Raw genomic sequence first — 13,562 nt, forward strand, 5'->3', positions numbered from 1 at the left:
TTTTCAAGTCATTCTTGGCATCAAAACTTTCAGACCGATGTCAGTTTGACAAAAACAATGCACATTTCTATTAAAGTCGGTATTTACCTTAAATCGTCCTTGGTGTGAGACATAAGCCATATCGATTATTTTATATTCTATCACCTGTGTATTGTTAAAATAAATTAAACCATTATCACTTGTCTGACAATTATCCGACAACTTCGTCAAATATCAACTTGTTCTCGCATACCGGACTCTTTCGATACACTCGGGATTTTACTTATTCAATAATAAACAGTTAAAATATCGTACATAGTAAAAAATAGTGCGGGAAAATGTTCATTCATGAAATATTCATGAATGAAACGCTGTCTCGCGTAGATTTCTTTTGATTTTCTCTTCAGCCAATGGCCGATCCGCAAAGTTTTTGTGATACTTATTTTCAAAATGAAGTTAAATTCATCTGAATTGTCCGTGAACATTCATTCCTTTTTTATTCAAGATGTAATCTTTTCAAAAGAGTAGCAACTCAAAATATCCAAGAATCAGAATAATTTCGAACACTAGTACTACATTATCTTGGAGCAGAACATTGTGATAGTCTGTCTCACCGGAAGTTGAGGCCGACGCCTAAGGAAAGTAGCTATAGCATGCTATAGCAAACTTTCCAAAAACCTACCGAAACTCCAAGGAAAATCAAAACGGATATTCCCTTATTGAATTGCTAAATCATTACCAGACACATCAAACAAATGGAAAACCACTGTCATATTACTAACTAGTTACAGACATGTCCTTAGATAAAAAATGGGGGATTCAAGTTTTAGTAATGTACATTTGTACATGTATATAAAATTTCATATATAAATTATGCTGGATTTTCTTATTGTTGACATATTTGTTGAATTGGAGGTATGCTTTGTTTTAACAAATCATCGGCATTGCTATTGAAAAGAACTGCAGAACTCTCCTTGCTGATCCCTATTTTCCTTTGAGTCGAAGTTCCTTCAGACACAAGATGATCAAAGAAGACAGATAATTTAATTTCACATTCAGATATATTGATGCCGCTCTATCAAAAACAATCCTAACTTTTCTGATTGGGTTCCTCCAGAACTAAAATTAAAGAACCAATAGACACCACTTCCTCTGTCTCATTTTTAGATTTATGCCCCGAAACTGACATAAGCGATCATCTCAGTACTACAATATATAACAAACGAGACGATTTTTATTTAAATATTATCAATTTCCCCATCCTTAGTAGTAAAATACCATCTGCATATGGGATATGAATTCCCAAACTTAGTCGTATTCAATAGCTAGCAGCTACTATTCAGACTTTATAAAATGTCACCAGTGTCTAGGCAGAAGTTGATGTTATGACAAAGAATGTCTTGTCCTTTTTCTAAATAAGTTCATCGAAAGATACCAAGACCTTGTTGATAAATATTCTGGATCAACTTCCCAAATGATACACCATGGTCTTGAAGTTTTTAGGAATTGATGTTGTTTATCATCTTAATAATGTGTGATAGAGTTCTTTTATTTATGTTGTCGCTTATAACTTTTACTGTTTAGTGTATTTTTGGGAATTATCATTTGATGTGTCTCAGTGTTTTCATAGTGATTAAGATTATGACACAAGGATTTTTACTGTACCCCTATTTTTTACATTTTTACCTATTATGTCTTTTTTGTTTGGAAATTTTATGCAACTGTGATACAAGTGAGAGAATTGGCTAGCTATAAAACCAGGTTTAATTAACCATTTTCTACATAGAAAAATGCCTGTACCAAGTCAGGAATATGACAGTTGTTGTCTATATGTGTGATGTGTTTGCGCTTTTGATTTTGCCATTTGTTTGAGTACCATCTATTTTGTAATTTTGTTGTAGATCAGTATTTTTGTAAATATGCTTTTTATTAGTTTCTTGACAATTAAATGTTAATCTTTCAAAAAACATTATATGTGATACATCAGAACTTCCTGACACAATTTCTCTAATAAGTTGTCTATAAGTTACATGTTGCAGTAAGCTTGGTTGTACAATGTAGCAATTTTTTGTCAGCTGAACACCAAGTTAATATTTTGTCTTCGTTATTTTGAGTTTACTTTTTCTGACATCGTCCCAGGATTTATTATATCCAATACAAGACGAAGTTAACTATTTTCCTTGTTTAATCTCAAATCCATAGATTCACAATTCATGACTTTTCTATGGCTGATCTCACTAACCTCAGACAATATATCAGTAAAAAGTTCTCAATTGATCTGTGCCTTACATAAATTTATTCCTGTAATAGCAAACAACCTGGAAATTTGTGTATCGATAGAGATGACAGGGAGTTCAAAATAAATTTAACTGTGATCAATGTTGATATCCTCCAAACAGTACTCGGTAAACAGAAATGTGATAAGCAATAGCTGTGAAAAGATTTATGATATGGAAACAGTAGAACTTACTTTCAGACTTTAGGTAGATATAAACTGATGTTTATTTACCAAATAGATACAACCTGCATTGGCAGATCCAAGGGGGGGGGGGGTCTGGGGGTTGGAACCCCCCTTGTTTTGGCCGCTCAATGCATTTGAATGGGGACATATAGTTGAAACCCCCCCCTTTGTCCTGGGTTGGGAACCCCCCTTTTTAAAATGGCTGGATCCCCCCTGACCAGAACTTAAGTTCAAAAGAAGTATAACTGTGATCTTTTGCTCATTATTGATACCACTGCAATCTCTACTTGGTAAACAAAAAATTAACAAAAAAAAACAAACAAACAAAAATGCATCATATTTTTCATTGACAGGTTGGACAGACAGGAAGTGATAAAACAATATATTCCTCCTCTATTGGATAGATATAGTAAGATGTGGTGTGAATACCAATGAGACAACTCTCCATCCAAATAACAATTTATAAAAGTAAACCATTATAGGTCAATGTACGGCCTTCAACACGGAGCCTTGGCTCACACCTAACAACAAGCTATAAAGGGCCCAAAATTACAAGTGTTAAACCATCCAAACGGGAAAACCAACGGTCTAAGTCCAATGGAGCAGAGTATAAAATCATAATTTTATGATATGGACCAGTAGAATTTGCAAAAAGGACACAACCAAGACAAAAGACAGATCACAATCACAGATTCTAAGACAATAAAAATTATAACACTTTCTAGTTTGTACATTCATCTATTTCTTGTTCTATGATATGTTCTAGATATTTTCCTTCCTGGTTTGTTATTTACTTCCTGTTTGTCTGATTCCTCACTAGTTAGTCTATACACATTACAATGGAAAGTACCAGACCACAGTTTGTTTATCTGTATGATTGTGTCCAGATCAATCATAGTCCTGTGTTCATTAATCTGTAAACATAAGAACTATGTATAAGGTCAACTGCATAAATGTTTATCAGTGTATAGTTATTAAAATATTTGTTTTTTTCTAATCTTAGGGAGACAAAGTGCATGTAAGCAAAATTAAATTTCTACCAGCTTTATACAAAATTCTCAGAAATGATCCTGAATATGTTTAATTGTCATTTGTTCCATGTTTGCATTGTGTTCTGATTCTTTGTAAATATTTTTCGGGTAAATCTATTTCTGTTTGATGTGATGCTGTTCTAATCTTATTTTAATTGTCTGTTATTTATACTGTATCTTTTCTTTGGTAATCTGTTATGTAATAGGGAAATGTGTGTTAACACCTGAGCAAACATCCAACCTCATATCTTTTGCAAATTCTTTGACCTGACAATTAAAACATCCTGATGCAACTTTCTGCCCTATATTTTAATTCCGCTAATAAATGTGTCAGTGAACAAAATCCTCAAAGTCACACATAATGAGTTCATAGTAATTTCATAGTAATTTAAATAATTTAATTACCCTTGATTTCTTTCAGAACACACCATTTGAACTCATGATATGTAAAATTAAGGATTTAGTGCTCACATTATTATCGACCTAATTTTTCCTGCTATAACCTATCTTGTAAATAAACTCCTGGGAAATACTGTGTAGCAATGCCATTGGTATCCATGTTTGAATCAAACATAAATCATAATTTAATTACAACTTTTATTTTATATATACACATCACAATTATAATTTGGCCCTTGGGGAAACTACTCAGCTAAAAAATATAATTTTTTGCTCCATGCCTAAACCAAGAGCCTAGCTATGTGCATACTGAAAGTAGCAAAGTATAGACCCCTGGCTTGACATCACACCAATCCAATTGGAACGATGGTTCAAAAATAAATGCATGAGGCTATCAGGAAGCCTATGAGGCTATCATTCCTAGAGGCTATCATGCCTATGAGGCTATGAGGAAGCCTATAATGAGACAATGAGGAAGCCTATAGGAGGCTATGAGGAAGCCTAGTAGTGTTGATGTTGAATTGGTGTTGGAATGAATTTGTATGAAATTTGACAGTTTATCCCCAGAAATTCTTGGGGGATGAGTGAAATTTTTGAAACAACCAGTGATAAAATTTCATAAATGAAATCTATAAACCGTGCTGAGATTGATTCCCCTGTCATGGCAATATTGAAGGCGAAAGGAGGGGTCGGTGGGAGGCAAGTTTTTAGCTAAAACACTATTAGAGCCAATATTATTCTTATAACTGCTTAATCTGCATTTAAATAAATGAATACTCAAGGCAGCATACACAGGTTTTTAATACACAACTTCTTAATGGGATACTCCTAAGTGGGAGGAGTTAAAACTGCATCCAGATTAATGTATCAAGAAACAAAGGACAAAGGAAGCCAAATGCCACAAGTGGTCACTAATTAACAAGACATGTATATTTGTATTGGAACTGATGTAATTAGACCTCCTGCTAAGAACATGTGATAAACTTCACATCTAACTGATTGACATATGATAATAAATCTGTTTCATCTCAACAGCAAAGAAAATACACATCCTGGGAAAATCCTAAAATAATGACTACTGAGTAATTAAAATCAAACTATGTATAAACCTAACTTATATAACATATAAGTACCTATTAAAAATATTTCAAAAGGAAAAAATCATCAAAATAATATAATTCTACTTGATTATTATTGCTATCAGTTTGGCTTTAATCCAAATTGAACAGAGTACTTGTAGAACATGATAAGAATAAAATTAAGTTTAGTCTTAGATGCATGATTTTTTAGTAGTTGTTATTGGCCTTGAACTAGCTGTCAGTAACTGGGAGTTCTCTCATATTTGTACTTCGGTGTTTTCGTGGTTGGGATGAACAATTAGCCGTCCATGTCCACCCTTGTGTTTTTGTTATATTCATTTCTATTTGTATCCATGTGATTAGTTAAACATTTTTCAATAGATTTTTAAAGTTCGTTGATATGTTGTAGTTACACCACTGTCCCAGGTTAGGGGAGGGTTGAGATCCAGTTAACATGTTTAACCCAGCCACATTCCCTATGTATGTGTCTGTCCCAAGTCAGGAACCTGTAATTCAGTGGTTGTTGTTTGTTGCTGTGTTACATATTTGTTTTTGTTCATATTTTTTCTAACATAAATTAGGCTGTTTGTTTTACAATTGTCATTTCAGGTCCCTTAATAGCTGACTATGAAGTATGTGCTTTGCTCTTTGTTGAAGGGCTTACAATGACCTATAGCTGTTAATTTCTGTGTCATTTGGTCTCTTGTGAAGAGTTGTCTCATTGACAATCATCCCACATCTTCTTTTTTGTACAAACAAAATATCTCCCTTCATTGAAAGGGGGTTGTAATAATCTTACCTCAGAGGATGGCTCTTCAATATCTATTTCTTTAAGAAGAGTTCCATTTTTGTTGTCATAGAAACAAACGACTCCTCTTGGTTCATCGGAGCAATTGTATACTGCTGTCACACATATCATGTCAAGCTCATCCTCATAATCAACATTGTATATTGTCTGCAAAAGAAATAAAAAAAATAAAATAGTGTTAAACTTTTCTTTACTCTTTCCTATGAATTAGCAACAAGGGCTCCTGTTTGTCATAACTGATGGCTAGCTTACCAACCATGTCCTTACCAACATAGAAGCTAGACCCTCTTGCATCAATATCTGCGAGTATGGTCTTGAGAAAACGATGATAGTCCGTCGGAAGGGCTGACCCGTGTTAAGAGAGAGCCATATCTCTTGCACGTTAAAGACACCCTTGTAGATTTCGAAAAAGAGTAGGCTAATGCCGCTACAAGGCAGCACTCGCACCCGCAAAGTGGAAAGGGATTAATATAAGTTGCAAAACTTGTTTCCCAATCCACTATAAATAAATATGTTTAAACTAATATCAATATAAATCCATCCCTATGCTTTAAATTCAAAAAGTCTCCCAAAAACATTTGTTTACTATCGAAATAGCTGAATGATCTAAACTAGGGAAAGTTTTGCACATCATAAAATTAAATCTAACAAGAATTGCTGACAGAATTTAAATTTATCACTTCCTTGTATAATTATCTTTTATGTACAGTCATTGTCAATGAATAGAGTTTTCATGAAACATTTGAAGTAATTTAAGTTAGTTATCAATTCTTGCTGGTAAAATACAATTGGAAACAACACTTTTTAGTCAACATTAAACATTTTTTAATAACCTTTGCTAAAGGATTTTAAAATTAGTAAAACAATATTTTTCAAGGTAGACATATTTTGGCCATTTCCTGTAAATTCAGAAATTGTTGCATCCATTTAGTATTATGATTTATTGAACAATGGACCGAAATGGGATTATTGATACAATTTCAGAAACTCCTCCATGCAAATAACTCTAAAATTCATATTTCAAAATTTTGTGAACCTATCCTGTGTCAATTTTAACAAAAATTAAAAAATCCTGAATTTACAACATTATATTTGGAATAAGATAGTGTAATTGTTTTTTTTAAGTCTGTTGATAGCATTATTTCTGTATATGGTATTGATACATTATTTTTGTATCATTCAGAAATGCAAAGAATAACTTAAAGATCTACAACTAAAAATCAATATGAGGAGAAATTATGAAAATCAAACTTGACTTTGATTTAGTCACAGGAAACAACATATGTAAATTTGAAATATTTGAAAATATTCAAAGTTGTTGCTCTGACAGCACTCAAAGTTATTACCCAGTTTGCAACTAAGGGGCATAGGATACAGTTTTGATCCCGTATTTACATTTTGATAAAAATTTCCATACAGACTATTTTTTACCTGATTAAATCAAATATGTAATAAAAAATATACCTTCATGTGCTACTTTTTGAGTAAAAAGAGGTCGAAATTTTGTATATTTGCTCAAAATTCGGATTTGTGGCCGTATTTTCTCTTTCAAAAGAAAGCCATAACTTTTTTGTTTTAAAAGATTAACACAAATTGTTTTTTGTTAAATAATTTGTAATTTCTGTATTTTATAAGTATTCTAAAAATTTATACATTTTTTATTCAGAAATAACTCATATTTATCAAATGTTCATGAATGTAGAAAAAAAACATCATTTTTTGCTGTATATTTATCAAATTTAAAAAAAATGCACTATTTATGTTTTCATGAAAATTGGCACACATAATCTTCTCACATAATCAAACCATATGGCATTTTAAAAAAGAGGGGTCCATGAACTCGTTTTCAAGATAAATCAGTTTAAATGATAAAAATCAGTCGAAAACTGAATCTTTTCCCGATAAGTCATAGTTTGACGTCGCGAAAATAACAATTTACGTTAGCAATGTCATTACCTCCCCTGTAACTGTATTGTATGCCCTTAAACATCTACAACTCAAAAAAGATAACCAAAATGGAAAAAATCAAAATTGACCGTCACTTATTCACAAGACACAACATATATAAATTTGAAAACATTTCCTCAAGTGTTTTCAAGTTATTGAACAAACACTCCAAGTGTTTTCAAGTTATTGAACAGACACTATTTAGCAGCTGCCCACCTGGCCCCATACTGACTTACATCACCTAACTATGGTAATAACAGATATTTTTCCTTCAAAAATCCATTGAAACATTACAACCAATAAAACCAGATGCTCAGCAGGGTGCAGCTTTATACGACCACAGTGGTCGAACCCTGAACTGTAGGGGCAAGTATGGACACAACATTCAAGCTTGATACAGCTCTGAATTTGGATTGTGATTAAGAAGTTGACACATATTAGGTTTCTGACACAGAAATGTGGGCTAATGAACTTCAAAATTATTTTTTTTTTTTTGCTATTGAGCAATACACTATGTTGTTGAATATTAATCCCCTCAAATAAAATATTTGTAGAAAAATTCTTTTTAATTCCTGAAATCTGAAATGAGAAAAATTTTACATTCCTACCCAACATTTCCCTCCCACATTTTTTTCACCTCCCCCGTTTCCTTATTAAAAAATAATCTCTAATTTATAATGGAGTTGGCACCAATAACTACTCATTTAAATACATCATACAATATTAAAATATAAAATGACATACAGTCATGGTTAAAATCAATATTAATAAACAGTACCTTCTAAAAATAAATTTACAGCTACACATCTTAAGACAATCATCATTTCTTAATACTTAATTTTCAAGCACTGTAAGGGAGGTAATCTAGTAATCAAACATATACATATAAAACAGTTCTTTAAATTATAATTGGATTACCTCCCCTTCACTGCTTTTAAATTTTCTAAATTGTCCTGTAACCAGAAAAACCCTTGTTTCCCCCCTTTTTTGTCCCTAGTTGCTTGATGATTTGAACCATAACCCCAGCCCCTCCACCCCCACCCCCCTAACCCCATAACCATTCCTTTGTAGTATGGAAACTTGTGGTATAATTTCACAGAGATTTATACATTTAAACACAAGTTATTGACTGAAAACTAAAAAAATGCTTATTTTGGCCCCTTTTTTGGCCCCAAATTCCTACACATTCGGGACCTTAACCCCAAAAATCAATCCAAACCTTCAATCTGTGATATGAAACATTGATGGTACAATTTCAGAGCAATTGAAATGCTTTTACACAAATTGATATGCTAAAAGTAGAAAAATGCTTGTTTTGGACCCCTTTTCTGCCCCTAATTCCAAAATGGTAGGGACCATCACCCCCAAAATTAATCCCAACCTTCCTTTTGAGGTATTGAACCTTTTTTTATAAAATTTCATAGAGATCCATTCACTTAAACTAAAGTTATTGTCCAGACACCAAATGTGTCTTTGGACGACGACGCAGACGATGACATCATACCATTATACGAACACAAAAACATTTTGCGGTCCTATAATAATACTGGACCCAAACCAAAAGCTTACCTTGTAACTGAGTCCATATATATATTAAGTAATTTGTATAATAAACAGTAGTTTATTTTCTAACTATCATTTAAAACTCAGAACCTTGCTCTGTTATTTTTCAAATCTAAAAATATCAAAAAAGAATTACCATATTTTCAACTGTATTTACACTATCTTGACGCTTTGGCTTATTAACTTTCCTCCCTGATGATGTAAAGGGAAATTCTTCCTGTAAGTAAATACAAATATTCATTTGCAACTTAAAACAACAAATCTATTTTCTTATACTGTGAACTCATTCATTTTTTGTGGGTTCCATTTTTTTGTGGATTTAGCAAGGATTGGATTTTCATCAATATTTTTAATTTTTTTGGTTTTGCCAAAGTCTGAATAGGAAAATAAGGATAATTTGTGCTTTGTTGAACATTAAGATGTGGCTTCCCATTATTACCAATGTTATTTCAACTGATCGGGTGGAGTTTATGTTTCAATTTGCATAAGGACAGTCTATTTGAAGATGTGTGTGATAAGGATGTTTGCTGTTATAATTATTATTGATTTCTAATCACCTATCAGTGTCACCAAACAGATATACAAAAGAACTGAGTGTATAATATGGGACAAATAACTGGACACTTCATTGATGAGTTTATCCCAATACTCCTGTCTATAGATGGACTGGTCTTTAATAAGCAAACCGGTTAAACCCTGCCCAGTCAAGTGAAATAAATCAAGTAATACCCACTACATGAACGAAAATTGAAATCCCACTTAAAATAATAAATCAAATATATAATTGTATATACCAATACACCTTATTGCTATTTGTCCATCATTAATGGATATCACACAGGTTCCCGTAAAATGGTGACGTCAGGAAACAAAATATCTGACGCCACAATGGAAAAGTGATTGTTGTAGTATGCATCAAAAGTTCAAGCGGCCCGGTCAGCCGGGATTAGCGATAAGGTGTATGCTGTCCATTATAATCATCAATTAATCTAGAAACAGTTTATTCTTTAATATAATACTGATATAATATGCACTTATGCCAACTCTGCAAGAAGGATTTTTGTCCATGAAAACACCATGCCCCACTTTCAATATCACATATACCTGTTCAGTGAACTGTAAGATCAGAGTCAAAAACCCTTATTTGGCATATAATTTGAAAAATTCTCTTCATTTGGAACAAGTGTACCAAGTTTCAATTTGATGTGACTGTAAATTATCTTTAAGGTGGTACCTAACACTACAGGGAGATAACTCTGTAAAATCAGCCAAACGTTTTAATTGCAATGTGTTGTTAGGAAATATTAAGCTTCTCAATGATCACAATAAGTGTTTGTCAAACTGCTATATAAACAGTGTAATTTTTCTGATAACGTTTGGTTCAAAATTTTTGAAATTTTTATATATTAGACAAAAGGTCAAAGTAAATATTTTTTTCAAAATTTTATGAAAGTTAACTGAGCCAAATTAATTTTAGTGAAGGTGTTTGGTACCACCTTAATCAAACCTTTATCTAACATTAACCAAAACTTTATCTTGATCTGGGTAAGAGGAAAATACGGACAGAAAGACAGACCAGAAAAAAAATCAACCTCTACTATAATAGGCAGGTCATTAAAAAATGTCAAATAGACCCATGTGCATGGCACACATTAAGTAATATTCTAAACAGTGGCATACTGTGGTTACATAATTATTTTGTTAGATACTAATTTTGTGAATTTCGTGGGTAAAAGGGGAACCCCATTTTCTATAGGAATATATGCAGAAATATATGCAAAACCACGAAATCAAATACATGTATTCACAAAAATATGCAAGTTTTCTTCAACCCATAAAAAAGTAAATCATCCATTGTTAGGCAGAATAATATAATAAATCCTATACAAAGTCATATTAGTTATTGAATTCAAAATGAAAATGTTTTAAAGGTTTTAAAAGTTAACATATACTGCAGATTCATTTATTTTCATTGGTACCAATTTTCGTGGATTTAAGAAAACTTGTATAATAGTGGATATTTAATTTTGTGGTTTTGGCAAAGCCAGCATTCTTTCTTTTGAAAATTTGTCATTTGTTGAACATTTAAATTCGTGGTTCCCCTGTACCACAGTATATCTGACAAATGACAAGATTAAGCAAAAGTATTCTAATTGAAGCGTACTTCACACCTAATATTGATGAGGATTTGATATACTGTTAATTCAGAAATGTTTGCAATGTTGTCAATATTGCATAATTGTGACTGAATAGGTATTGCAAAAACAGAAACTAGCATTTACTTTTTAAAAAGCAGTATTTGTATGCAGCATATACTGAAACCACAATAATTAATCTCTCATATTTTTACATTCTTCAAATAACGCATTTATAAATGCATACACAAATTCCTAAATTTTGAGTACTTTGAGTCCTGTAAACGAACGAGATAGATTACTGATAAATAAAAAAACAACAATGTGTCCATAGTACACGAATGCCCCACTCGCACTATCATTTTCTATGTTCAGTGGACCGTGAAATTGGGGTCAAAACTTTAATTTGGAATTAAAATTAGAAAGATCATATCATAGGGAACATGTGTACTAAGCTTGACCAAAAACTTTAACCTGAACTTCGCACTATCATTTTCTATGTTCAGTGGACCATGAAATTGGGGACAAAACTATAATTTGGCATTAAAATTAGAAAGATCATATCATGGGGAACAAGTGTACTAAGTTTCAAGTTGATTGGACTTCAACTTCTTCAAAAACTACCTTGACCAAAAACTTTAACCTGAAGCGGACGGACAAACGGAGGCACAGACGGATGGACGGACGTATGGACGGACGAACGGAGGCACAGACCAGAAAACATAATGCCCCTCTACTATCGTAGGTGGGGCATAAAAATTGATTATTATGACAGACTTTATGACTCTTTACCTTTGATTTTTCTTTCGACAAGTTCATTTCAAAACTTTTCTTGAGTATTCTTTTTCCATTTTCCTGTGATGGCACGGTAGTGAGGTTATAAAAACTACAAAAGAAACATGTAAAAACAATACAGAGATTATAGGAAGTTATTGTAAAAGTTATGGAATATAGAAAGAAACAAGAATGACATCTTTTTCAATTTTTCGCTCTCCATTTATTGTACAATTAGAAAAAAAGCAAAGATGAGATAGGGATGTGTTGACAGAAATATATACATAAGGGTTTATGGTTTTTATTAGTAGAAGTCAAATAACTCTCAGAGAACGGAATAACTTGCCAACGGAAAATATCAACCCTTGTTAATTGAGATTGGAGTCACAAGTGAGGTTCTGACTCATTCTTGGCCTCTAGTGATCACTTAAAATTTCTTAAAAACTACTTGGCCATTAAGGCCCTAAGTTTTGAAGTGGCAAAATCCATGAGGAAATTGGAAAAAGGCAAAATGTTATCTTACAGTGATTGCTGTTTGGTGAATGTCCAGTGGCAAATATTTAAGCATATTCAGATTATAATGAAGTGATGGATAAAATCTATCCTGACATTACCTGACAACTGAGGTAGCTATGTGTAAAATCTATCCTGACATTACCTGACAACTGAGGTAGCTATGTGTAAAATCTATCCTGACATTACCTGACAACTGAGGTAGCTATATGTAAAATCTATCCTGACATTACCTGACAACTGAGGTAGCTATGTGTAAAATCTATCCTGACATTACCTGACAACTGAGGTAGCTATTTGAAAAATCTATCCTGACATTACCTGACAACTGAGGTAGCTATGTGTAAAATCTATCCTGACATTACCTGACAACTGAGGTAGCTATGTGTAAAATCTATCCTGACATTACCTGACAACTGAGGTAGCTATGTGTAAAATCTATCCTGACATTACCTGACAACTGAGGTAGCTATGTGTAAAATCTATCCTGACATTACCTGACAACTGAGGTAGCTATGTGTAAAATCTATCCTGACATTACCTGACAACTGAGGTAGCTATGTGTAAAATCTATCCTGACATTACCTGACAACTGAGGTAGCTATGTGTAAAATATATCCTGACATTACCTGACAACTGAGGTAGCTATGTGTAAAACTCTTCCTGAATCATCGTCCCAGAATGAGGCTCGATAACGATCATTTGCATAGTCTAAAATCCCTGTCGGTAATCTTCCATTTTCTATCTGCAAATAAACAATACAAGTAGCTAGTCTTTTAAGAATTGAATGCTTCTTTTTGTAAAATCATTTTGAATTACATTTTGTATGAAGCACAGAAGCTCTTAATTCTAAAAATGTGCCCATGTTCAACG

The 13,562-nt window shown here is 32.7% G+C and overlaps 1 protein-coding gene across 1 annotated transcript in view; it reads right to left on the reverse strand.

Moving 5' to 3' along the window:
* Positions 1-3,158: 3,158 nt before the first annotated feature.
* Positions 3,159-13,562, reverse strand: part of LOC143055875 (DDB1- and CUL4-associated factor 17-like) — a 33,558-nt gene continuing 23,154 nt past the window's right edge. The window contains exons 11-15 of the mRNA XM_076228921.1: positions 13,319-13,434; positions 12,195-12,288; positions 9,404-9,484; positions 5,749-5,904; positions 3,159-3,354 (exon numbers count right to left, since the gene is read on the reverse strand). Coding sequence (XP_076085036.1) covers positions 3,175-3,354; positions 5,749-5,904; positions 9,404-9,484; positions 12,195-12,288; positions 13,319-13,434 — 627 coding nt within the window. The 3' untranslated portion in view covers positions 3,159-3,174. The remainder of the gene's footprint in view (positions 3,355-5,748; positions 5,905-9,403; positions 9,485-12,194; positions 12,289-13,318; positions 13,435-13,562) is intronic.

Source organism: Mytilus galloprovincialis, chromosome 13 (assembly GCF_965363235.1).
Source record: "Mytilus galloprovincialis chromosome 13, xbMytGall1.hap1.1, whole genome shotgun sequence".
NCBI classification, from domain to species: domain Eukaryota; kingdom Metazoa; phylum Mollusca; class Bivalvia; order Mytilida; family Mytilidae; genus Mytilus; species Mytilus galloprovincialis.